At 49.3% G+C, this 26,419-nt stretch overlaps 1 protein-coding gene across 3 annotated transcripts in view; it reads left to right on the top strand.

Moving 5' to 3' along the window:
* Window positions 1-26,004, top strand: part of PALLD (palladin, cytoskeletal associated protein) — a 380,643-nt gene extending 354,639 nt beyond the window's left edge. For all 3 annotated transcript variants that reach the window (XM_060102703.1, XM_060102705.1, XM_060102704.1), the window contains 8 exons: window positions 993-1,214; window positions 4,916-5,065; window positions 13,265-13,359; window positions 15,047-15,179; window positions 19,795-20,002; window positions 22,061-22,226; window positions 22,599-22,732; window positions 23,805-26,004. In XM_060102703.1, coding sequence (XP_059958686.1) covers window positions 993-1,214; window positions 4,916-5,065; window positions 13,265-13,359; window positions 15,047-15,179; window positions 19,795-20,002; window positions 22,061-22,226; window positions 22,599-22,732; window positions 23,805-23,977 — 1,281 coding nt within the window. In that variant the 3' untranslated portion in view covers window positions 23,978-26,004. The remainder of the gene's footprint in view (window positions 1-992; window positions 1,215-4,915; window positions 5,066-13,264; window positions 13,360-15,046; window positions 15,180-19,794; window positions 20,003-22,060; window positions 22,227-22,598; window positions 22,733-23,804) is intronic.
* Window positions 26,005-26,419: the final 415 nt, after the last annotated feature.

Raw genomic sequence — 26,419 nt, 5'->3', positions numbered from 1 at the left:
CTGACCAGTGTCTGTTTCCATTTAATATCATGGACACAATTCGCTGCCGGGGGGATCTGTCGCGTCGTTTATTTATTTACAAACTTGAATCTGATTCTGTCCCTTGTGGATACCCTAAATTTTAAATTGTGAGAAGTTTCTCGTTTGTTAAACCTTTCGGGGGAAAAAGAGCTAATTCTTAAACTGACTGATTGGATACTATTTAGACAAAACAACTTGTGTATTTTTTGCAGTTTTATTGAATTTCTTCCTTCAAGGCAACAGACTGCCTTTTAAAGGTTGAGTACCTTAAGGGAAACCTCGTTAAAACAACCTTTCATTTAATATTAAATAGAGAATATCTCATAATGGGCTGCCTTGTCTCTACTGTACTTTGTCAGTGAGAGATCTGCAGGGTCCCCCTCCATCACCAGAGGATGATGACAGGGACTTTGCTTTGCTCCTGTTTTTTTAACCAAACATGTGACTGGACCGTCGGTGCTCAGGCGGAGGACGGTTGCCCAGAGCTGGGGAGCTGAGGGAGAGCCCGGGGCTGTGTGGCGAGGGCGCCATTCCTCCATCACTCGTTTGCTAAGAGGCCGAGTGACCTTGCAGCTGCTCCCCGCCCGTGCGGCTGCCCTTCTGAGAAGTGCCCCACCAGACAGAGGGATCCGTGTGCCATCATGTGTACTTTTTATGAATGATTTAGGAATGACAGTTGCCTTTTTCTTTCTTCTCCCCACCCCAAGAGAAGAGAGAAGGAAATTCATCTTCGTAGTTGGTTTGGTTTTGTTTTGTTTTGGATCATAGGACCTGAGGACAGTTTGAAATATCATACGTACTTACTTCCAGATGTTCTGGAATTGAATTGGGCACAGGCTCCATTTTTAGCTCTGTGGTAAAAACATCACTGTCTTCTGGGCCCTTACAGGAGAGGGGATAAGACGTGGGGCTTGGGGGACTTTGTACCGCGTGGACCGAGGTCGGTGACGTGACCCTTCTCTCTGATTTAGGAGTACAAAGTCTCCAGCTGTGAGCAGAGGCTCATCAGTGAAATCGAGTACAGGCTGGAAAGGTCCCCTGTGGAGGAATCAGGGGATGAGGCTCCCTGTGGGGAAGCGTCTGTGGAGAGTGGAGCGGCCCCATCCTTCGAGACGAAGCTGAAGCATTTCAAGATCTTTGAGGGGATGCCTGTGACCTTCATGTGCAGAGTGACCGGGAATCCAAAGCCGAAGGTGAGCTGCAACAAGGCTTCTTAAGAGTTATGTTCCCTGAGGATGAGTTTGGCTTCCAGCATGCCACACACCATTGCAGCGTTAGGGGGAACAGGTGCAAATGAAGCTTCTCAGCACCCGTGATGTAAAACGCTTGAGTTCAGGGCCGTCCTCAGGAGGCACTGGAAGCCAGCAAGGGTAGAAGAATAGAACAGGACAGGACAGAATAGCAGAATAACGGACGAGGAGCTTTTCATAACCCACGTCGTTTACTCGTGTGATGCTGCCGTTGTTACACCCAGATTGCAGACGACGGGCTGAGCTCAGGGGGGTTAATGAACTTTCCCAGGGTCAGAAAGCTGTGAGTGGCCAGGCTTGAACTTGAATCCGCCGCCTGTGCTCTGTACCAGACAGAGGAATAAAGCTACCACAGATGATGGAAACTGCAGATCTTTAGTCTACAAAACCCAAGGCCTCCTATGTTTACAGAGGCGGTGGATGCAGGAATACTGTGAGAAAGGGTCCTCCGAGAAGCTTCTGGTACCCACGATGAGGCCGGCCTGGCCGGAGCCCTGTTCCTGTGAGCACGTGGGGATGCTGAAAGGAGGGAGGGTGGCCCTCTCTTTAAGGAGAGACTAGAATCACTGCTCACTGGCCCCACAAAGTGGCAAACAGGACTACACTTTTCCCTAGAACTTGAGAGAAGAGAATAAAAGAGGCATCCATGAGAAACTGAAACTCCAGAGTCACACTCTCACAGGATACACAGCCCAAAGCTGAGAAATTAATGTGAAATTTAGTCCAGGATGATTATAATCCTAAGGTTTCTGGCAGAAGCAAGTAAAAATTGCCCCATAGAAGATTCCACGCTGGGGCCTGTCAGACACCTACAGGGCAGGAGGGGGAAAAGGGAGTTCACAGGAAAAACAGACCCTGCGAGCAAACAGAGTCCACAGCAAAAGAAACGGGAGAACAGAAGCCAAGGTGCCACACAGGATAGAACCGTCTTGAGGGGACTCCTCTGAAATTACTGTGTTTAAAGTGATGGAAACAATTCTAAAAGGAATAGACACTTTAGTGAAAGAACAGGACCAGAGACAAGGCACATGTAAAATAAGCAGACAAAAATGAACACTGTACTCCCTGAAATGAACATTTTAATAGGGGCTGGTGTAAAAGGGCCGGAATGAGACTGAGGGAGACAGGAGAAGGGGCCGGGCCGGGACCACACCTGAGACTTTGAGGGGCTCGTGCTCTGTGGCTCCATCCGTCGTTCTGTTTTCACAGGACGGGAAGTTGTACCACCACACTGTTTCCCTAAAACCGAATCCCAGCCCCACAGTCAGAAAAAGATCGACCAGAACAATTAGCTTCATATTTTCAGAGCCATTCCCTCCTCCTAATGGACTTCACAAACCAGCTGTCGTTAGAGAACACTTCTGTGTTATCTTGAGATAATGGGATCATTGGTGTGTGCTCACAAACATGATATCAAATGTGTGTATTAAAAATAAACATGCAGCTTATGAGTGGAACTCATAATTATATCACGAACTTCCAAAATAGTCACCAAAAAAACCCCACGTTCTTTTTAAACCTTACTCAAGGCACGATTACTGATCGGGTTCTAAGATCACTGAATCCTGTTCTTAAAGAATTATGTTGGCTCGAGAGGCAGGCTTTGGTTGTAACATGACTGTCTTGTTCTCCTACAGCCTTGAGTGTTTCACAGCCGTTAGGAGGTTGATTTTCCAGAACTGTTTCCCGTTGGATGTTCTTCTGTTTTCCTGGCTGCTTTTCTTTTTCTTCCCTTCCTGGTTTATTGAAACCTGTTTCTCCTGCACATGTTCTAGAAATTGTATTAGGATTGTTGGAGTATGGAATACTCATCGTGTTTAAAAATATACATTTTTTTAGCTTATGTTTTTTTTTAAATTTTTTTATTCTGCCCTTGACATGCTTGTTCCGTTGAGCTATGAGAAGATGGAAGAGAATTTCTAGTTCACCCTGTTTTCATCTCTTGTACCCTTCCCGCCCTGTCTCTTAATCTCATTTGAAAGTTGTATTCCAAGTACAATAGAGGTGAAAAATATGATTAAAGGAGAGAAATAGGGCTTCCCTGGTGGCGCAGTGGTTGAGAGTCCACCTGCCGATGCAGGGGACACGGGTTCGTGCCCCGGTCCGGGAAGATCCCACATGCTGCAGAGCGGCTGGGCCCGTGAGCCATGGTCGCTGAGCCTGCACGTCCGGAGCCTGTGCTCCGCAACGGGAGAGGCCACAACAGTGAGAGGCCCGCGTACCGCAAAAAAAAAAAAAAAAATTGAGAAATAATTCTAAAGAACTGGCATAGCGGCAAGAGTGCAAAAGGGAGAAATTATGTACTAATCACAGCTGCTTTGTTCCATCAGAAATAATCCAACCACTAAGAGCATGATAATTACAAAGTATCACGCCTTATGTAACTTAACTTTTAGAACTGAAAGTTATTAGTCTATTTGATGGTGAACTTTTAGGTTCTGGAGATTAATAATATAGTTCCTATAAACGTGGAACTAACTGAAAACTGAGGGTAGGAAAAGCTACAGCGGTCGGATCCTGATTGTTCTTGCACTTATTGCCTGCCATCTATTTTTAGCCTTTTCCTGTCTTAGACATGGAAGTTTTAAGAAAGATTTTTCAGATTCAGAGGCTTTGACAGGGAGTGGAATTGGAAGGCCAGCTGTGGTCTCAACTGACATATTGATTTACATACAGGAAGAATTTCATTTTAAAACAGCAAGCTCTGAACTAAGTTTCTTCTGTTGGGAATCAGGAATGCTTTTGGCTGCAAGGAACAAAAGTGACCACAAAGAACCTGCTATGGCTTGAAAAGGGAGGGTGTATTTCCCTCCCGATGGCAAGTGTGGAGGGGCCAGCGCAGCATCCCGGCCGTGTTAGGGCTGCCGGCTCTGTGACCCAAACTGTGGCCCGTCTTCAGCTGTGCAGTTCATGATCAAGTCAGAAATAATAACCAAACCATGAGAGACCCACAGACCCAGAATCTTGCTTAAAGGTGAGGGAGGGAAGGATGACCCGTAGAAGAGCTCGTTTGACCATTTAGAATTTTTCTATTTAGTCAAGATTTTTACTTTATTTTTCACATTTAATTTTCTATCACCCCAAGGTAAAATATGATTTGAAAATTATTATACATTTCAATACTACTGTGTCTTCTTTAACGTAGTGGAGCTGAGGAACTGTAACCTTGGTCCTGTGCCCCTCAGCTGGGAATTAAAGTGATAGGGTTCCCCCGTCAGCCCCTCACCTGCCCAACTCCTCACACCCTGTTCTGTTTGACACGATTCCAAGGAATCACTGGGGTTTAGGTTCTGGTTTTGTTGTCTACAATAACCTTTTTTACCTTTACAAGTAATACATTTTCATTCGGGACACTTGAAATAGAAGCAAAAAGAAAACTGGGACGCCAGCTCAGAACTCATCACTGTCCTCCATATAAATAGTGGATGAATGTAAATGCCTGCTTATATACATCTTAAGAATAAAAAGCGGCTATGTAATTTCTAAAACTGAAGTAGAATTCACCTTGCTTGCCACCCACCCTTTTCGCTCAGAAGTCAAGGTCCTGCCCCGACATCCTGCCTCGCGCTTTAACTCGGGAGCTCAGGGCGGCCCCTGCCCCTCCGCTCACAGGGCCTTACCTTCATCTCTGCCTTCCCCCTCAGACCTACTGGTTTAAAGATGGGAAGCAGATCTCTCCCAAGAACGATCACTATAGCATCCGGAGCGACCCTGACGGGACCTGCTCTCTGCATACCGCGGCCTCCACCCTGGACGATGACGGGAATTACACGATCATGGCTTCGAGCCCTCAGGTGGGGATGCGCGGTGGCCTCGGGCCTGTGCTCAGGGTGGTGGGGTTTCCCGGGCAGAGGAGCTGCTTGGCTAATGGGGAGTCATGCCTCTTTGACTTGAAACTGTTTTCCCAATTCTCCATCCAGCGTGGTTTCCCAGGATCGAAACATTCTTTCTTAATATTTATCTATTCCGTGAGATGTTTGTCTACATGAATAATTCCGGTGCAGATGTGCATTCTTTCCATAAATATTGTTGAGAGCCTGATATGTACACCTGTCATGTGGGTGATGGAGCTGCAGTGCTTCAGGGGACGAGGTCCCGAGACAGAAGATAAGCCAGTAAACAAATGCATAAACCATGTGATTGCAGGTAGGGTTATGTTGTCAGGAGAAAGGAGAGTGAGGGGTATGGATATGCACACGTAATTCAGTGGGATTTAAGTAATGTGTAAGTGTGGACAAATGATAATTTCGATAGAACATACAGCATTCAGGATTTTTGTTTGTTTGTCTACACCCAAATGTTTTGTAGTTGCCCTTAGATTTAGGGTCAAAAAATCGGTTGACTACTTAGAATTTAACAGACAGCTACTGGGTACCATGTTCCCAATTCAAGCCTGCAAATTCTTTTTTATTGAATATCTTGTATATTTTAGGTGCTATACTGGGTACACAGAAATGTGTAAGCAGTGATTTTGTGCCTTACAAGCTCAACATCTGACTGGGTATTTTATGAAGTCTGCAGAAATCATGTAAATAACACACTTTTAAAAAATTTTTATTTTATATTAGACTATAGTTGACTTACAGTGTTGTGTTAGTTTCAGTTGTACAGCAAAGTGAATCAGTTACACATATATATATATTCTTTTTCAAATTATTTTCCCATTTTGGTAAAAAACACTCTTTTTAAAAAAAAGAAAGCTAAAGTTAACAGTTTTATTATGTAACTGATGAAGATTGCCCAGAAGTTATCTTTTTAAAAAATCTCTGATCTATTTATATCATTCCCTACTTCATTATTTCTTTTGAAGGAAATATTAAGTGTTAGAAAATGATACAAATAATTTTAGCAAAGCTACAGACTTCTGAAAGTTTGTACAGTGTCATCCTGTCCTAAGGTTACATTGTTGTAAAGATACATTTCTGCGGTGATGGTAAGAGGGAAAGTGAAATTGCCCACGAATCAGGCTGTGACCCAGGATAGCGGACTCGCACTGACAAGCAGCAGTTTCCAAGTTCACGTGCCTTCTTGAGGTTCTAACTTTTCAATCAATGAACACATGACCATCCCTTTGAAAAATAGTCAAAATCACAACCTTTACTAATAAGTTACATTTTAATGCTTATTTGTGTTCATGTTGTTTGTATTTGAGGGGACGAAAGTGGAATTTTCTCTTTTTTTAATTATATTTTTAGTATGTTTCCTTGACTACTTTTTTTTAAATTGCATCTTTATTGCACTTTGTAGATATTGCGTTTTTTACAAATTGAAGTTTTGTGGCAACCCTGTGTTGAGTAAGTCTATCACTGCTGTTTTTCTAACAGCATTTGCTCACTTTACATGTCTGTGTGACATTTGGTAATTCTTGTTATATTTCAAACTTTTTAATTATTATTACGTTTGTTATGGTGGTCTGTGATCTTTGATCGTTGATGTGACTACTACAACTCTATTAACCAATTTCGATTTTCAGTTTTCTGCCTCTCAAAAAAGTAGTGGAGGGCTCAACAAAATCCAGAAGTTTTCTTCGCTCTGGGTTCTTTATTTCTCTTGTGCCCTAGAAAGGCTAGGGTGGGCTGTGGAGCTAGAAAATTCACTGTGTTCCTTATGTGCTCACCGTTCCTGGGGTTCCGCTGTCCACTTCAAGGCGTTTTTCCTAGTGAATGTTTTGAACTGTTACTGGAGTGAGCAGTTTTATCGATAGAACAAGAGAAGGTGAATGTCAGGCTGCAGTTCTGAGTCTGCTCCTAGTCTTCTTCAGGTGACGTAGCTTTCCATGTGGGACAGTTCTAACGGGAAGGACCAGGCAAGTGGCAGCGGGCAGGCGGCTGGGCTCCAGGGTGGCGGTCTCTGCGTGCTTATTAAACCCCTGACCAACCAGGGGAAGGAGGGCTGAAGATGCCCGTGTCGACACGGAGAAGGAGGAGGGGCACAGTCAGAAGACGGACGTGACACACGAAGACCAGGCGTGGAGACAGTCGGGACAGTTCGGGAGAGCCGGGGGTGCAGTTCGGGGTGACGGGCGAGCACGCGGCACCGGCACGTCTGAGCTGGGTTCTGGCCGCGTGGCCTTCAGCGAGTCCTGAACCTGTGCGCCCGCTTCCTCGTCCGTGAAGTGAGAAAAATAATACGAATTTAAACGATGCATGGAAAGCGCTCGGTTTACCCGGCATGTGACGTGCTTCCAGGAAGCGCAGGTTATTGCCGCTGTTTCAGTTCGGGGACGCTAGTCCCCCTTCTCGGAGCAGCACCCCGAGCTGGCAGGGGCCGCGGGGCCCGGCCGTGTCCCTCCCTCAGCGCCTCGAGTCCAGGAGTCAGGGCGGGCGGGCATCTCTCCCCAGAGCGGTGCTGGCGCAGCGTCTCCCGGCCTCCGCCCTGGGAGAGGCGTTCCCGGCAGGGGCGGCTCGGTCGCGACTGCACAGCCGGGGCCCCACGTGCACAGCTGGGCTGGCGGGCGCCGCCCTCGGGCCGGGCCGTGCGCTCTGCTGCTTCCCGGAGCCCCGGCCACGCCCCCGTGGCCGCCCTGTCTGCTGCTTCGCCCTTTACCTTTCGGAGGCGAGACAGAGAAATGCGGGGTGACCGTTTCCCTCAGGCCACCAGAAGCCCGGCTCTCCTGGCACACTCGCCCGTCCTGTCTGTGAGTCCAGCAGGCAGCGGCGTGGCTGCCCCGGGCCCCCGAGCCCGCGAGGCCCCGCGACAGAGCAGTCCCGATGCCAGAACCCCGCCGGCCCTCGAGGTCGGGCCCACGAGGATCCTCATCAACGGGGCGCGTTCTCAGAACTGAGCGTCTCCTTTCCTCCCGAGATGACCGAAGGCAGGCGTCTGAGGAGGGGCTCCCGAGGGGAATCTGAGGACGTGCTCGGCGTGGGCGTTGGGCCTCAGCCTGACACGGTTGTCAGTCTTGGTGTTTATGGTACTTGGCGGCCGCTCTTCCGAGTTTCTGAGTCACCTGGTTGCTGCCCGCGCCTCCGGCCGGCTCTTCAGCAGCAGGTGCGTCCACACCTGCCAGATGTGGGCTTTGTGAGTCATCTCCGAGCAACTGGAGTGAACTTCCCACCCACTTAGGGCAACAGAGTGGCATTTCAGCCCTGACGAGCAACGCCCTGTTTCTCCACCTGCTCCGTGCTGCAGGTTGTCGCTTGTTGCTGTAGGAACACGGTGACAGAAATGCTTCACACTCCACAGTCTCAACTTCAGAAGCAGCTGCTATGGTATATAGTAAAGGACTTCGCCACTCTTGTAATTTGTGAATGAAAACACGGTTTAAAAGAAGCATGATGTAAATAGGCACTGAAAATCTCAAAAGTAAAAGCTAAGTTTTTCAAGATACGTTAGTCCCAGAAGCATAGCATGGGGTCTGCTGATCTGGGCTCCCTGCTTCCTTGACGCCCTTTGGTACCTTCCGTTTTTTCCACGTTATGGAGGATTTGGGTTTGGGAGGGAGACAACTCCATCTCTTCTCCGGTACACGTGGCCTCCACGATGTGAAGTGACCGAGGGAAAGAGGAAAAGGCTGATGGAAAAATGAGTTTGTTAATGAGACACAGACGGCCGAGCTCTCCAGAGCAGCGGAAGGTAATTCCCGAGAGCAGCCGACAGAAAGGGTGAGAAGCAAGCAAAGAGGAAAACACGGTCAGCAGGTTATTTTATAGAATAATTTTCCACCGGGGTCAGTCTTCAGGGAATAGGAAACGCGTTAGATGTTGTTGATGGCGTGCAGTTTCCACCTGGGACAGAACACAGCGCTCTGGGCGAGCGTGGGCCGTGGAGCATTCAGCCCGGCAGCTCCTGGGAGACGGTCGCACACTGAGTGGGATCGTAAGGGACTGTGCTGCGTTACAGCAGGCGGCTGCCCAGCCGAGGACCACAGGCTCTGCTTACGTCCGACTCTAATCCCATCTTGAAGACAGGGCGGAATGGAAACACAGATGTTTGACTTTGTTTTGCTGCGTTGCTAGCTTCCCCCGTCCTGCTCTCTGGGTTGGAGTGGCTGTCGTGCACCGCTTGCCGTGTCCTCCAGTTGCACTGTGTGCGCACGCGGCAGGCTTTCCTGAGACCTGCGGGCCGCAAGTTAGATTTCATAAACCGGGAAATGCAGATGTTTCGTCCGTAGCACATAAATCACTGCCCTTGCAGGAGGCCTCAGATACGCATTACAAGCTGCATGGTTAGCAGAGAACCACCTTAAGAATTCAAACGCGTGATTCGCGCTATAGCTTTAAACACTGAGGACTTGTCTGGAATAGAAAAGCAGTGAGCAGCTGAGTTAAATTTAAAAGGCTGGTTTGTTGGTTGCGTGTGTTTCAACGTTACAAGGTTTTCTGGCACCTTCCAAGCTTCCCTTCAGACATCCACTTCCGTTATCCCTTCATGTGTTAGTGATAAAGCAAAAAGAAACGACAGTTGAAAGCGAACAGACAGCATTAATGTGCCCGAGCCTGGGGTGGCGGCAGTTTTACTAGGTCAGTTGGCACGTTTGTAGGATTAAAATCACTGAATGCTCATTTTGGATGATCTTCCTCAGAAAACATTCAAACTTAAAAATCTGAACTTGCTATCGTGCACATTGGAGGCATCTTTTCAAAAATGCTTCCCTGAGTTCTGGACTGAAAATGTCAAAATTACACCCCTCGCTACTTTGGTTGCTTTCTAAGTAGTCCCGTTCACTTGTTAGTATGTATTGGTATGTATATTAGTGTATATTAGTAGTAATATACTTAGTAGTAATATACTTCGTAATATATTAGTAATATATTAGTAGTAATATACTTCGCCAGTATCGGCGTGTTATCAAACTCACGGCTCCGCCTCCTGAATTCCAGGCCCTTCCCCTTTCTGTTCCGAAGTGGAGGATGGTGTGGGAATAAGAAGGTGGTAAATGACCGCATATGCCGTTTTCTTAAGTTTGGGAAGTTAAGGAAGATTCTGGGGCAGTATTTGTAGGGTTCCCAGCAATCGCAGTAAAACTCTTGAAAGCTGGTAGAAACGTGTACTCTTTACGGAGCAGCATGCCAGCCTGTTACCGTGTGTTTGGAGCGGGGAAGGGAGACCAAGTGCATCCCAGGCCCGGGCAGTGCTTAGGGTCGGGCAGGACCCCTTTCCTCCTGGGCCTCGGACGCAGCCGTCAGACACCTGGGAGGTAGCTGTGTGCTGGCGCCTGGCAGGCAGCAGCGTGGGGTGGGGAAAGGCTGGTCTGCCCTCCACAGTCTCCCTCCTTCGCTTGGAGTACTTGGCTTTTCCTCTGGAGTAAACTGCATCCTAATGCCAAAAAGAGAGAGAGAGAGAGAGAGAGAGGAAAGACGAGAGAAAGGAAAGGAAAGAAGGAAGGGAGGGTGGGTGGAAGGAGGGAAGGAAGGAAACTCCATTCATATGAAAAAAGTGGTGTTGAGCAAAACGGTTCCTATCCATCTGGTGGTGATTACAGTTACATCTGTATCCAGTGCTATAAAAGTTTAACATGTTGAGCGTTTAGCATGTGCCAGACACACCACCAAGTATGTGAGCCCTGTTAGTTCGTTGAATCATCATAAGAGCCCCTCCCTGCGGGATGACCAGCAGGGTCCTGTCCCACAGATGAGGACCCTCTCCTAGGAGTATGTCGCCTGCCTCGTCTTTCCACTGTAAGGGACACAGCTGGTTACAAACCCAGGGCAGAGGAGCCAAGGGCAGGCATCTGGGGCTCATCCCAGCGCTGAGAGCCCTGAGGGGCCGGGGGGCACTGGTGAAAAGAGGCCCCTGAAGGAACCAGACAAGGTAAGAGCGTACGCGAGCATCTACTTGGAAAATTTCACTGGAGTCAGCCAAGCTGCTGGGCCCCTAAACATCACCTTAATGTGCACACCTGATGTCACAGACCCGGAGAAACACAGTATGAGCAGCAGTGGCAGAGTTAGCAGTGATGATGACATCAAGTATGTGTACCATTAACAAGATCCTCGTAGATTAGATCATTTAATCTTTGCAGCACCCTTGTGAGGTATAGTGCCCCACCTTTTACAAAAGAAGAAATGTAGGCTTGAACAAATTTAGGATTTGCCCAAAGCTTTAGGAAAAAAAGTCAAAACTCAAATCCAGGTTAGAGGAATTTTTTTTTTTTAGCACCATTATCTGCTTCCCCAAATTCAGGGTTAAAGGTTGAATTTAACTTTTATCTTTATCTAACTACATAAATCATTAGTTAATATTAACTTCCTTGGTGGATCCTCTGGGTTTTATACCACAAGGAAGAATCCACCCAAATTACGTAACTCTTTTAATCTCTCCAAATTAAAATTACTTGCTGAAGCAGCAAAGCAGATAGTAAGGAAACCATATCATCAGTACAATGGAAGCTATTTGTGTGAAACAAAACATACAATTCCTTGTCCTCAAGCTCCAAAAAGAATCATGGGTCTTCTGTGTCCCAGCCGTGATGATACATCAGTTGTGTAATTTATAACGGGCTCTTCTAAGCAAGTTATATCTAGATTTTCTGTAGCAAGTACAGACCGGGAGGGTTCGATGGAATTGATGTACAGATTTCAAGCTACTTGAGGGAATCCCAAAGTGTGTGTAAGATCAGCATGAGAGATTCATATTGTGTGGCCTGAACTTCAGATACAGTTGCTCTAAGTTGGAAGTAACTCCCCTCATAAAGTTAGACTTCGTTATACTTGGAAATTTTGGGGAAAGGCAGCGTTTGTGGCTTCAATGGAGGAAGGTGCGTGTCGCGCAGTACAAGACCGCTTGAGTTTGTGTGTTTACCACAGCTCCTGGGTCCTTCCTAACCCTCCCGTCCGCACTGGTACTGTGTCTTTGCCTTTCCTGGTGACTACGGCCTGAAGAGGTCCAGGCTTTGGGGAGACCCCGAGGGCCCCTCCCTGCATCCTGCCGTGGGGTCCCCCTCTGTGTCCCCGCCAGTGTCCTCTCGAGAGGGGACTCAGAAGGCGGTTCAGGACTCACAGGACCCCTCTGCTTTGGTCACCTGTCTGGCCACTTGCAGTGACAGTGGGGGTCAGGGGTCAACTTTACTTTGACTCTAAGCGCTCCCTTCAGCCTGGAGCTATAGAACTCACCCAGGATAAGTGTGAAAAATCCGCCTGCTTCTCATGTTCCCGCCCTGCGTACTCCCTCTCGGTCATCGTCAGGGTTTAGATGTCCTTCTGCTCGTCCTCCGGGGCCCTGAGAGGAGCGAGCGGAGGAGGAGACCATCTGCTCTGCTGGACGTAGGGAGAGATGAGTCTAAACCAGAGGCGAAGTGACAGGGCCACTTAGTCCTGTCGCCCGGCCCCTCTGAGCGTTGCTCTGTGTCCCGAGACAGCTCTTACCCGGTTTCCAGTTGACAGGTTTGAGGGAGAAGACGGTGCGTGTCGCCGGACGTTATCACTCAATATGGGGTATAATCTGTAAACCTGTTGACTTACTAGGTTTTACACCTGAAACTAATATAATACTGTTAAGTGAACTACACTTCAGACAAGATCAGGTGTGTTCAGGGTGGGGTGGCTGTAGACTTTATACTTCAAACAAAAAATTTTTTAAAAAGATTATAAAATACAGCTTTTCATTAGAATAGGCCCTTATCATGTGACCCTCATGGGTTTAGGCATTAACCGCTTCTGGTTTTAAAATCTCAAATATTCTCCCATTATGGGGACAAGGGGTCCCACAGCCATTATGCTCCTTGTCGCCCCAGGCATGCTTGTTATGTAAAGCTTGGTTTTTCATGCCGGCCGCCCTTCCAGTGTGCGGTTTTGGGAAGGGATACCACGAACACTTAATAAATATGTAACTAAAAAGAAAACTGAAATGACCTGGTTTGCTTTCAGAGTTAGCTCCACGCAGTAGGGACGTGACCTCGAAAGTGGCGTCATCACAAGACATCCTGGGGGGCGTGTTTCAGAGACAGGCCGGCGGCGCGCTGGTCTGCAGGGAAGAGCGCCCTGGGGAGACCAGGGCAGCCGGGGCGGTGCAGGGCGCCGGCCGCTAACCGTCGGTCCCCTCTGTCCCCGCAGGGCCGCGTCAGCTGCACGGGACGGCTGATGGTGCAGGCCGTGAACCAGAGAGGACGCAGCCCCCGCTCGCCCGCCGGCCAGCCTCACGGCAGAAGGTATCGCACGCGTCCCTTCCCGGGCACTGCTGCTCTTTTACTGCCACCATAACCCAGCGCTGCCAGCATCTCGGGGACACCACAGGAGAGAATGTACCTGGGGGACGGGATGGGGACACGGCAGGAAGCGTGGCGGCGTGTGGCTCCTTGGTAGCTGGGGGCGGGGTGGGGGACGTACCGGCTGGGCCCGGCGCCCTCGGACACGCTGGTCGGTGGCACCCAGGCTCTAGCCACGCTTTCCTCACCAGCATCACGTGGGCTGCCCTCCGGGTTTCCTAAGACGGCTCGTGTGTGAAGGGTCCTTCTCCGGTCGCTTAGGCCACAGGCGCGTCTCAGACCCTAGCCTCGTAGGTCAGACCTGCCGTACCTTGGACGCTTTCCTTGCCCCGTGGCCCCGAGCGGGTGCACGTGAGGACGGGCAGCGGGGCTGTGGCTCTCAGGGACACACGCGGCTACAGAAGGGGCCAGTGATTGGGCCGGTCCCTGGGCCCAGCGCAGGGGAGGACACACCAGTGAGGCCACCGGCGGAGCGGGACACGGCCCGCCGCAGCGGGCGGGTCCCCGCCCCACGCGGCTCCTGCCGGCGTTGGGGAGGCGGGTCCGGGCTTCCGGGGGCGGGACTTGCTCACAGCATCGCCTGCCCCTGCGTCCGTGAGCGCAGCGCAGCTGCGGCAGGTCCATCCGCTCTGGCTTCTCTCGTGCATTTCAGCCGTTCGTGGGCCCCTGTCTCCTGGAAGGGCGCTGTGCTCATAAATGAGACCGGATGGGTGGAGGCTGGTGATGACGAGCGTATTAGACCCAGTTTTCATTTGCTTTGCTCCTACTTTTGCTACTGAAGTGTTTCTTAGCTTACCTTCCAACGATCACCAGCAGGGTTAGTTTCAGCACCTCACTCCTAAGTCTTCCCTGCAGTCACTTTAAATCGTATTGCTCTTAAAGGCGGCTCTGGCAGCATACTCAAAAGCAAGAAAGATGCACAAAATCTGGGAGATTTCCACAATTTTATGTTAAAGCAAAAAAAAGAAAAAAAAATACTGCTTTAGGCACATGGTTAACAGATACAGAAGAAAACCTGCCTAAAATGTGATTTGTTTTCCTGGTTAATATGAAAAGAAATTTTTATTAGAAGGATATTCATTCTTTTTAAACAATAACTTTTAATTTCCTGCAAATGTACAGTCATAGTGGAAAGCTGTACTAATTTCTGTTGAAAACTATTTGGTAATAAATGAGCAACAGCTGCTGCTGCTTCTCCTACAGCTTTCAAAATATTTATTTAGGAAAAAATAGGTTACTGTTAGTTCCCCATTTTCCCCTTTCATGATTTATGCTAGCTGTAAGGGTTAGGATAGCAGATTATTTTAAGTCTGCAATTAGCAGATTATTAAATGTATAATAAACTTCCAAATGAAGCAAGATTTTGTTTTACTGACTTTTTTTATGGTATAATCCCTGGGATTAGGAGCTAGGTAAGCAGGTAAGGAAATTATATTATTACCTCATGTATCATAGAGAAGAGATAACCAAGAACCTGACAATACCTACTGTCTATTTATCTCTATTACCTGTCACCTGTGTGGCGTTCTCCCTCCCATCTTCCTTTCCATCTATCTATCTATCTTTGTGGCGTTCTCCCTCGCCTCCCCCACCTTTCTTTCCATCTGTTGGTTTTCTCTCTCATCCGAAGGTCTCGTTCGAGATCCAGGGACAGTGCCGACGAAGGTGAACCGATTCAGGAGCGATTCTTCCGACCGCACTTCCTGCAGGCTCCCGGGGACCTGACTGTCCAGGAGGGCAGGCTCTGCAGGATGGACTGTAAGGTGAGGGGCGTGGGTGCCTCCCTTCTCCCTGCAATACCGCTTCCCTTTAGTTCCTTCTGGGGAAATTATGTAAAGTATACATCTTTAAAATGTTTTCTAGCAGAAGAGGAGAGAAAATGAGTGGAACCTACTAAATATTTATATACATTTCAAATCATTCTTTTCCTTGGCTTTTCAGTTTTTGTTGACTATGTCCCTTACCTAGAACCCTGTATACCATACTCCAGACAGTGAACTGGGAGGTTCTATCCCTCAGAGTCGCCCTTTTTCTTGAAGTAATGACTGTGTTGGATCTGTGTCCTCTGTCCTGATCTTACTTATATTCACTCTGTTTTCAAACAAATTTTGTATCCACACACCTACTCTCTCAGGCCTCCCATTTCCTGTTTCTAAGAGACATCGGAGCAGCACCTTCATTCCATCGCTTTACAATAGGGCTTCTTAACCAGGTCCTGGGGTGAGCAGGTCTCATCGGGTGTGTGGGCCTGAAATTACACAGGAGGTTGTATGTGGTACACCTGCCATCAGCTTCCCAGAGGACCTCGAGGCCAAAAATGTGTAGGAACCACTGGTCTGAAATTTTTTGATTGTTTTGTGTTTTGGCCCCATTATTTATTGACCTTAAATTTACATTTTAGCTCTGAAATATGAATAAGCTTTTAAAAAAATAATTTGGGCTCTCTCTGCTGGTTGTCTCTGGAATTGCAGAACACGAGATGTAAGGCACTTAGAGGGATAACTCTGGGCTTGTAGAAATGTATAAAAAGCTTGTAGAAATGTATAAAAATGTATAAAAATGTATAAAATACTTTCCAGCATAATTTTTTAGTATAAATTTATTTATTTTTTGGCTGCGTTGGGTTTTCGTTGCTGTGCATAGGCTTCTCATTGCAGTGGCTTCTCATTTTAGAGCACAGGCCCTAGGCGTGCGGGCTCAGTAGTTATGGCTCACAGGCTCTAGAGCGCAGGCTCAGTAGTTGTGGCACACGGGCTTAGTTGCTCCGTGTCATGTGAGATCTTCCCGGACTAGGGATCAAACCCGTGTCCCCTGCATTGGCAGGTGGGTTCTTAACCACTGCACCACCAGGGAAGTCCCTCCAGCGTAATTTTTTAAATTTTTATTTTATATTGAACTATAGTTGACTAACAGTGTTGTGTTAGTTTCAGGTGTACAGCAAAGTGATTCAGTTATGCATATGCATGTGTCTGTTCTTTTTCCAAGTTCTTTCGCCATTTAGGTTATCACAGAACATTGAGCAGAGTTCCCTGTGCTCAGTACAGTAGGTCCTTGCTGGTTGTCTGTTTTGTACATAGTCGTGTGTACGTGTCCGTCCCAGGCTCCCAGTTCATCCCTCCCTGCCCCCACCCTTCCTCCCTGGTAACCATAAGTTCATTCTCTAAGTCTGTGAGTGTGTTTTGTAAATTAGTTCATTTGTATCATGTTTTAGATTCTACATATAAGCGCTATATGGCATTTCTCTTTCTCTGACTTACTTCACTGAGTATGATCATCTCCAGGTCCATCCATATTGCTGCAAATGGCATTATTTCATTCTTTTTTATGGCTGAGTAACATTCCACTGTATATATGTACCACATCTTCTTTATCCATTCATCTGTTGATGGACACTTAGGTTGCTTCCATGTCTTGGCTATTGTAAATAGTGCTGCAGTGAACATTGTGGTGCATGTATCTTTTTGAATTATGGTTTTCTCCAGGTATTTGCCCAGGAGTGGGATTGCCGGGTCATATGGTCGTCTTATTTTTAGTTTTTTAAGGAACCTCCATACTGTTCTCCATAGTGGCTGTATCAATTCACATTCCCACCAACAGTGCAAGAGTGTTCCCTTTTCTCCACACCCTCTCCACCATTTATTGTTTGTAAACTTTTTGATGGTGGCCATTCTGACTGGTGTGAGGTGATATATCACTGTAGTTTTTTTTTTTTTTTTTTTTTCTTTTTGCGGTATGCGGGCCTCTCACTGTTGTGGCCTCTCCCGTTGCGGAGCACAGGCTCCGGATGCGCAGGCCCAGCAGCCATGGCTCACGGGCCCAGCCGCTCCGCGGCATATGGGATCCTCCCAGACCGGGGCACGAACCCGTATCCCCTGCATCGGCAGGCGGACTCTTAACCACTGCGCCACCAGGGAGGCCCTATCACTGTAGTTTTGATTTGCATTTCTCTAATAATCAGCAGTGTTGAGCATCTTTTCATGTGCCTGTGTATGTCTTCGGAGAAATGTCTATTTAGGGCTTCCGCCCATTTTTTTGATTGGGTTGTTGTTTGTTTTTTGTTGTTGTTGTTGTTATTGAGCCACACGAGCTGTTAGTACATTTTGGAGATTAATCCCTTGTCAGTCGCATTGTTTGCAACATAATTTTTTTACAGATTGAGTTTCAGTGTGTATATATATTTATATGTGTGTATTTATTTGGGGTCTGTAACTAAGAATTCATACAGACCACCTGTAAAATGACATTTGAGTCCACAGGGGAAATTTTATTTTAGTAAATTAGATGATACCAAGGGATTACTATTAATTTTATGTATAAAAAGGGAACTGTGACTATGTAAGAAAAATCTATTTTTTAGAATGATACTTCATAAAGTATCATCAAGTTCGGGGTCTATTTTTAAAATATGATAAATTACAAAAGAGTGAATCTAGGTGATAGCTACATGGAGATTCACAATACCATTGGCTCCACTTTTGATCGTATTTAAGAAAGAAATCATAGCACTTTATTTTTCTGCGAGTGACACAACTGTCCTTGAAATGCCTGCCTTTAAAAGAATATTGGAAACAAAAGGTAATCTGTTGATTTTACTGTTATGATCAGACCTGGACAAATGTGGAAAATCTTGTCACAAGGACAGACAGAGTGCTGTTAGTTCAGGAAAAAAAAACTTTTCCAGTGTATTTAAGCTTTAAGAGGGAAAAAAGAATCATGGGAACAGGCCCGTCGCTAAGGCAGCAGCTGCTGGGCCCCTGACTCGCTCCCCGGACACTGACTGCCCCGGCCGGCTCACGGCCTCCCCCCGTTCCCACGGCAGCCGGAGCCGCCCAGCTGGCCAGGCTGGGGCCTGCTTACAGTGACCCAGTTCCTGAGGTCAGGCTTGCCTTGCTGGCCTCAGAGGGAGAGGACTCGGCCTTCCCCTCTGCCCGGCTGTGCAGCTCTGGCCCAGGTGGGCCCAGAGTGCGTGCGGCATCTCCCTTCTAAACCTGCTGTGGCCTCACCGGTACCTGACCGGCCAGGAGGGCCAGGTGTGCAGCCCGGGAGGGAGAGCCCACCCGCTTCCTCCATGCACCTGTGCTGGCCCGACAGGTAGAGCGGGCGTGGAGTGCCAGGGGTGGCAGGTGGATGGGTGGGAGCGTGCAGAGCCTGGCCCGCTTTTAGCCACTGATTTAATTGTTTTCTGTAAATCCCTAGGCCTTTGCTGTGTGTGTTTGTTGGGGGGTGAGGCATCCTGGGGGCAGTATACATGAGCGTCACACAGCAGGAGTGGAATTTGTGAGTTCTCTGGCTGATTTTGGCAGAGCTGATTCTCAAAAGAATTGGTTTACAGTCCCACTGACATCTTTCCGTATGTGATTTCCCACTGGTACATTTGGGGTAGGGGTGAAAGGGCCTTCCTTGCTGGTGCTTTTCTTCCCGTTCAGAATGCAGGGCCCTAGAGTAAAGAGCTGACAGACGGTGGCCACCCCTCCCCTCACTGCACACCACGCTGTTAGCCATTCAACGTGCTTTTGTCTGATCTCTGGTCAGCACGACTGTCACGGTCTGGAGAGTGGTGGGGTTTTTTTCCACCGTTTCCATCGTGAGGCTAGTTTGTTGGGATGGCCTTCCGGGTCATTTCATAGGGCTCCTGTTACTTACTTTCAAGGATTATAAAATAATAATAGCCCTGTGTCTTAATGGCTGCACTAACTAATGTCTCTGCAGCTACAGCAGCCTTGATGAGAGGCTTTATCGTGAACCATGCGAGCTGAGTGTGAGTCCTTGTCATGGTTGGACATCTTTTTTCCAAAGGGCTCAGAGCTCTGGGCTGACATCACCCTCAGCATCTTTATAACCTGGGTGAGGAAAGATGAAGGCGAATGTTTTTAGTCCCCATCTCACTTTTCTCTGGGCTGCTCTATAAGAAACGTTTAGAAGTGAGCCCGTGTGCGCCGAGAAGCTATTCAAAGATTTTAAGCAAAAGAGAAATGTGGGCTTCCCTGGTGGCGCAGTCGTTAAGAATCCGCCTGCCAATGCAGGGGACACGGGTTCGAGCCCTGGTCGGGGAAGATCCCACATGCCACGGAGCAACTAAGCCCGTGCACCACAACTACTGAGCCTGTGCTCTAGACCCTACGAGCCACAACTACTGAAGCCCACGCGCCTAGAGCCTGTGCTCCACAACAAGAGAAGCCACCGCAGTGAGAAGCCCACGCACCGCAACAAAGACCCAACGCAGCCAAAAATAAATAAGTAAGTAAGTAAGAAACATGACCTGATGCTGAGAGCCTCATGTTGTCCCGAAGGAGGCGTCTGTGCCAGTGTCTTAGGTGTTCGTGTCTTTGCTCTGTTTCCGTAGCAGAGGAATTCATTCGCATTTCCTTCCCGGTTTAGGTCAGTGGGCTGCCAACCCCCGATCTCAGCTGGCTGCTGGACGGCAAGCCCATCCGCCAGGACAGCACCCACAAGATGCTGGTGCGAGAGAACGGGGTGCACTCTCTGATCATCGAGCCCGTCACGGCCCGGGACGCCGGTGTCTACACGTGCGTGGCCACCAACCGGGCTGGACACAACTCCTTCAGCCTGGAGCTCGTGGTCGCAGGTAGGTCCCGGGAACCTCTCCCAGGGTGAGCGTCAGATGTAGAAACAAACTAACCCACGTGGAAAGTACATCAAACCGCTGAAGAAACAGACGGTTCTCACCTGGCAGGTCAGAAACGTCACTTCTTCTTCGCTGCAGCCGTGGTTATTTTTCTTCCCTTCCCCCGTCAGCCTGGCAGCCAGAGAAAAGGGTTTGAGCAGTTTTTCTGGGCCATTCCCCTTCTCCTGGGCCCCCAGTGTCACACAGGAAAGGCAGCAGCAGCCCGGCCTCCAGGAACCAGACGATGTAGGAGAATGTGCTCGTGCGGCAAGTTCTCCACGTAGACCTAGCCTTTGAAGTCATGTGCGGTGATTTCAAAATTCAAAACTTTGAAATACTATGATCTACCTCCAATGTCATAGATTAAACTTAGGTTTGCTTTTTAATTGACTATATATCTTTATGAAATTTACCTACCAGAATACAGTTTTACCCTGAGGTATGGGAGATGAGTTTATGGAAAGGTTTAGTGTCCTTAGGAGCTGAGCATGAGTAGAGACCCTGTTCTCTGTGCTCATCTGAAAAAAGCAGCAGAACGGAGCGTTTATTGCTCATCACTGCATGCAAAGCACTCACTTGGTCCTCACGGCGGCCCCATGATGCAGTCAGCAAATGGGAATTAGGAGAGATGAAGTGACTTTCCCAGGGGCCAGGCTCCGGTGCCGGGAGCCTTCGAGCTCCTTGGGGGAACAGCAGCAGCGAGCAGCCCGGCTACAGTCCAGGCTGGGGATTCTCGTGACAACAAACACGTAGACGTGTTCACACGAGAACACGGGCAGCGTGCAGCCTGTGTGTCAGACCCGCTTCAGCTTCACTCCTTCCTCAAAACTCAACTGTTGGGGTCCCCCCGTTGACCATACCTGTCCTCAGGCCTGAGATGCCCCCGTCGGCACTTCCGGAGGAAGCCAGGGCTCAGCTCCCAGCCCAGCTCTCGTTTTCTGACCGTGTCCTCTGGCAGGTCTGTCTCTGCAGCTCAGTTTCCCCAAATGTAAACGGGGGGCCATGATGCTCAGAGTTTAAGGACTAAGTCGCGGCATGAGGATGAAATCTGCGTCCCCACGAGCCTGCTGAGAGCCAAGCTCCTGAGCGTAGTAGCTGTGATACCTAACTGTAGAGGGTCGCTGCGACCTAAGGGCCCGTCTTATACACATTTATGCTCTTCTGAAAACTGGGACCCAGGAAGAGCACCGAGTGAGGTCTCTTCCCAGAGTAGCCCAGGTCACGTAACCACAAAAGGTCCAATAAAAATTAACCCTCTACATAATTCAAGGTCATAGAGGGTCTTAGGTTTTTAAAAATGTCAGGTAGAACGTTCACCTTTGCTTCGCTGTTATTTGTCACAGAGGAGGGAGTGGAGAAGGCCGCCCCCTCGGACTCATTGTTGGCAGCTAGGCTGATGGTAGCTAAGACTTACTCTCCCTCCAGGACTGTCCCCACCGTGGGTCCACGGAGACACTGACGGGGATAGTCAGAGTGTTACTAACGGTTCTGATTTTCCCAGACTGGGTAACAGTCGTCGTTTTCATAGCTTTCTTCAAAGAAATACAAATTGGAACTTGTATAGAATGTACATTCCTAGTGTGGAGGTAACTGTTTAAAGCTGCCTCTCCTCGTTTCCCCCTTTATAGCCTGTGGTATGTCTCTCTCAAGCCAGGACCTAGAAATCTCAGTCTTTTGGCCAGCAGGACGGGAATCTAGGTGGCGGTGGTGGGCCGAGGCAGGGACCCTCATCAGTCCCCAGCCCGACGGAGGTCCCCCGAGAGGACTCGGGCAGGCGCTCTGGGGAGCAGGTGCGGGCCTGTCGGACTTGAACTGACTGAGGAGAGAAGGGCGTGGAATGCAGGGCAGGAACCTTTCTCGGTGGAGGAGGGATACAGCCTGGAGAGAGGACGCGCATGCTGCCGCCTGAAGGGAAGGACGGCGTCGGCGAGGCTGAGCGGCATTGCTGAAAGCACCTGCGTTCTTCTGTGATACCTTTTGCACCGTCACGGGTAGGTCATCCGTCTCGTGTCTTCGCAGCTAAGGAAGCGCACAAGCCCCCCGTGTTCCTCGAGAAGCTGCAGAACACGGGGGTGGCAGACGGGTACCCGGTGCGGCTGGAATGCCGGGTGGCCGGGGTGCCGCCGCCGCAGATATTTTGGAAGAAGGAAAACGAGTCGCTCACTCACAGCACGGACCGCGTGAGGTGAGAGCCCACGGGGCCGCCCCCCCACCCGCAGGGGTCCTGATGGTCCCAAAGGCAGGTGCACAGCACGCGCCTGTGTGCGCCGCCCCCGGGCCGGCCCCGCACGCCTGCGCTTTCCGGAGGCGCCTGCCCGCCTGACGCAGGCAGTGCTTTGCGGGGGCAGATCCTCTCCTGGGCATTAAGTGCTCGGCTTCCTTCAGCCTCCCGGCCCCTCCCCTCTCCCATTAGCTGTCACGGGCGGGCGGCCTCTGCAGAATTAGGAGGACCCTGTTATCCGCTGCTTGCACAGTTCTGTTTCTCGTGAGCTAATGAAAAGCAATGCTTCGTGTCCTGAAACAGTTCGAGCCCTATGGCCATGTCCGTCTTTTGCAGCCTGCACCAGGACAACTACGGCTACGTGTGTCTACTCATCCAGGGAGCCTCCAAGGACGACGCTGGCTGGTACACGGTGTCGGCCAAGAACGAGGCCGGGATCGTGTCCTGCACGGCCCGGCTGGACGTCTACAGTGAGTACCCCTCCCTCTCGCCTCGATGCATTGGTTCCTTCAGTTACGACAAGTCGGGCGTCGGCACACCAAATCACGTTACTCTGATCTGATCAACAAGTCTAGCGCTTTCTTTGCCGGAAATTTCACACTGTTCTTTCTCTTTCTATTTATAGTTTCTCAACATTAATAGTGAAGCTCTCCAGAAGAACAGTGCCCAAGTATCACTCAGGAACTTTGCGTTTTTAGCAAAATGTGCATGTGGATTTCTCTGGTGTTGGCTACCCAGCTGTGGCTTTCTTACCCAGCACCCTTAGGAGTTAACACCAGGCAAAGGCATAAGCACAGATCTTTCACATTTTGTTACTGCCTTGTGCAAATGACTGCCTTTTAACGTTTCTCCCTAAGCTATGATCCTGTCCCAGCATCTTAATTCACCCTAAACGTGTGGCCCATTGAACCTGGAATGCATACTTCCTGTGGCTTAGTGCTTTGTGTTAACATATCTTAAGCAGTTCAGCAGTAGGTTTGTGAGTGTTTGTGTACGTATATTTGTGTACCTGCATCCCAGATTGAAATAAAAAAGTTCTAAGTTTACAAACTAGCCCAGTAGCATTATGTGATCTAGTGACAAGAAAACCACTAGGAGAAATTCAGAACTGATATCACACATAAGAAATGACTGACCTCAACCTTCCCTATCGCCCGGTTCCTTTCAAACGATTCGTGTTAGAACATCCATCCAGAATACCTGATGACTATCATTACTGTGGCATTTACACATTTTGAGCTTTGAAGGTTTTTTTCAAAGTGCGCATCAGGAAGTGTAGCAGCCATTTCAGAGCCCCCCGAGCTGCAGTGAGCACTGACCACAAGGGAAGCCACACGCTGTCTCTGTTCCCGAGCTGCTGTGGTCCCAGCGCCCTGTGTAGGCAGTACATCTGCAACATGTGAGTGGACTGCAAAACCACCCGTACAGTTTAGGACTTCTACCATGGATGTGTTCTGTCTTTTGCAAAGAACACGTGCCTGGTGCACAACCAGAGCCCTGCCACCTGGTTACAGAGTCTGAGTTCCGTGTTGTGTCTTGCAGCCCAGTGGCAGCAACCCCCGCCGAGCACCAAGCCGAAGCGGGTGCGGCCCTCGGCCAGCCGCTACGCTGCGCTCTCGGACCAGGGACTCGACATCAGGGCTGCGTTCCAGCCCGAGGCCAGCCCGTCCCACCTGACGCTGAGCCCCGGCCTGGTGGAGAGCGAGGACCTGTGAGCTGGCGCTCTCTGCAGCGCCCAGACACTGAAACCACTGCTGCCTTGACCCACACCCTCCTCTGTCACGGGACGTAAAAGGCAGAAACATACCTTTGGCTCTAAGAATCAAAAGGACACCAAAATCCTGCTTTTCTTCCTGGTAGACCAGACGTAGAGGCTGCATACGCGATGCTGATTGATAGGAATGCACGCCTTGCACGGAGAATTCACATTCATCAGCCAATTTAAAACTTCGGGAAGTGCTGTGATTCAGGGGGTCTAAAATGCCAAAGTGCTAACGGAACAAAGGTGACCCCAGCCCGCCTTGTCCCGAGTGTCTTCACTGGCATAGGTGCTGCCACCCAGCGTGAGCTCGGGGGGCTCCCCGGGGGTGGCTGCACCACAGGGGACACCGCCTGGGCTCCGCGGGGCAGTGTGCTCACGCAGCCAGGGGCCCACGCGGGGCACGGGACGAGGGGGGCGCCACCAGGAAGCCCAAGGAAACGCCTGTCTGCAAATCGCTTTCCACTAAACCGTGCAGGAGGAGCCACCTGCCTTCCGTTCTGTTAACATCGAAGAGTTTTCTAACAAGGTCGAGACCTGTGTTCTGAACCTTTTCTTCACGTGTAGTATTTTCTTTTCACGTTACCTTGGTAGGGCGCTTACTTACAAACCATATTAAAACAACGCGAAGTACTCTGAATAAAGCAGAAGCATGTCGCAGTCCATTCCACAAAGGGCTTCCCAACCACCCAAGTGACCAAGGTGTGTAGTATCTGGAGGAGACGGGTCCGGAAGGGGCGGAGAGGAGGGAGAGGAAGCACGACCAGACACTCAGACTGTGCTCACTTAGATGGAAGCAGCAGAGCACGAGACGGTAAAGGCCAGGCTTTTCTTTCGTTTTCTTCCAACTTAACCTAATACAGAAGCGACAAAACACCACTGTTTCCAAGTCAGGGACTCGAGGGTCAGCCGGAGGGAAGCTCGTGCTCGGGACACTGCAGTGCCGGAGCTGGTGCCGCAGCAGGAGATGGAGGCGCACACGCAAGTTGAATATGGGCTGAGCTGCGAGATGGTCACGGGTCAGAGACAGCCTGTGGGCGCTAGTCTACTTGGGGAGACAAAGGCGGGGGTGCCAGAATGCATCTTCTCCATGGCACCGCCATACGGTGGATGGAAACTTAACTCACTTCCGTGCTGCCACGAGACCTTTCTGCCTTAAGAAGGTGCTGGGTTCCAAGTAGTTTGTAAAGGCATCTCGGCAAAGACTGCTGTTTGAATGCCTGTGATTCTGCATCAGCTAGATGGAGTGGATTCTGACCAGACTTGATGGTTTTAAGTTAGAACCAATAAACTTTAAAAAGGAGAAAAAAACAAATTTGGGCTGATATTATAAAACCTGAGTCTTTAATGGTACTTTCCTCTGAAGAGAACACACTGTATTCCTTATGCAAAACACATTTATCTTTCATTATTTATAATAAAAATGTTGACCTCTCTTAGCTCAGTTACTCAATTCAATACGTAGTATTTTTTAAGTAATTTTGTATCTGTGTGCCACCGTGTATATTCCATTGTACTGCTTCACATGGACAGCTTTCTACTTCCTTGTAAGAGCACCAGCCAAGCAAGCTTTAAATGCCAGGCTGGAGCTCCGGTGCCCACGTTCTGTGCAGAGGGGCACGTGTGTCTCTGACCACACCTACCTGCATTGCTGATGTCAGATTTCAGACACCGTGCAGAGTCTCTCCTGGACCTTTCTGTACTGTAGAATTATGACTTAACATCATCTCTTACTTGCCAAATTTTTCTGAATGTGACTTTCTGCTGATTTGCTGGGTTTGGGATTAAGTAGCATTATTTTGCCACCTTTCTTGTATTTATAAAGAAATAAGTACTATGTTACCACTTGGGATTGTTGTGCTGGTGTAATGTGGGTTTAACATCCATAAATATTTAACAAATAATAGTTGCAATTTTGTGAAGCAAATATTCAGTCGTTTTCATTTTCTATTGCTTGCTGTAATAAACTGGTACAGACTAGAACCACTGTGTCTGCTGCAGTGCATTCTCACCTGAGCGCGAGCGCCTGGGACAGAATTGGGCTCCTTGTGGCTGTAGGATGGGGTCCCACATGGTCTGTCAGCGGAGGGCACTGGGCTGCTACAGGCCGCGTCACCCCCTTCCCTCACCAAAACCGGCAGTGAGAATCCCCCTTGGGACAAATCCCTCTCACGCTTTGACACTGGTCAAGGAGCGTCCCGTGCCTTTTAAGGGACCATCTGATCTGGGATCTGCGTGTGGGTGAGAGAGAAGGGGGGTGCACCCCAGGGTGGGGGTGACGCTGGCAGCCGGCTCAGAACCCCGCCTGCCTCCGCAGTTTCCCGGACGTGTGCCTGTGAGTAGCAGTGGATCCTGTGATCCCCCGGGACAGTGTCCTGCCACCACGTGCCACAGCCGC

The sequence above is a fragment of the Mesoplodon densirostris genome, chromosome 6, assembly GCF_025265405.1.
Source record: "Mesoplodon densirostris isolate mMesDen1 chromosome 6, mMesDen1 primary haplotype, whole genome shotgun sequence".
Taxonomy (NCBI): domain Eukaryota; kingdom Metazoa; phylum Chordata; class Mammalia; order Artiodactyla; family Ziphiidae; genus Mesoplodon; species Mesoplodon densirostris.
This window is presented reverse-complemented; position numbering and strand designations above follow the sequence as displayed.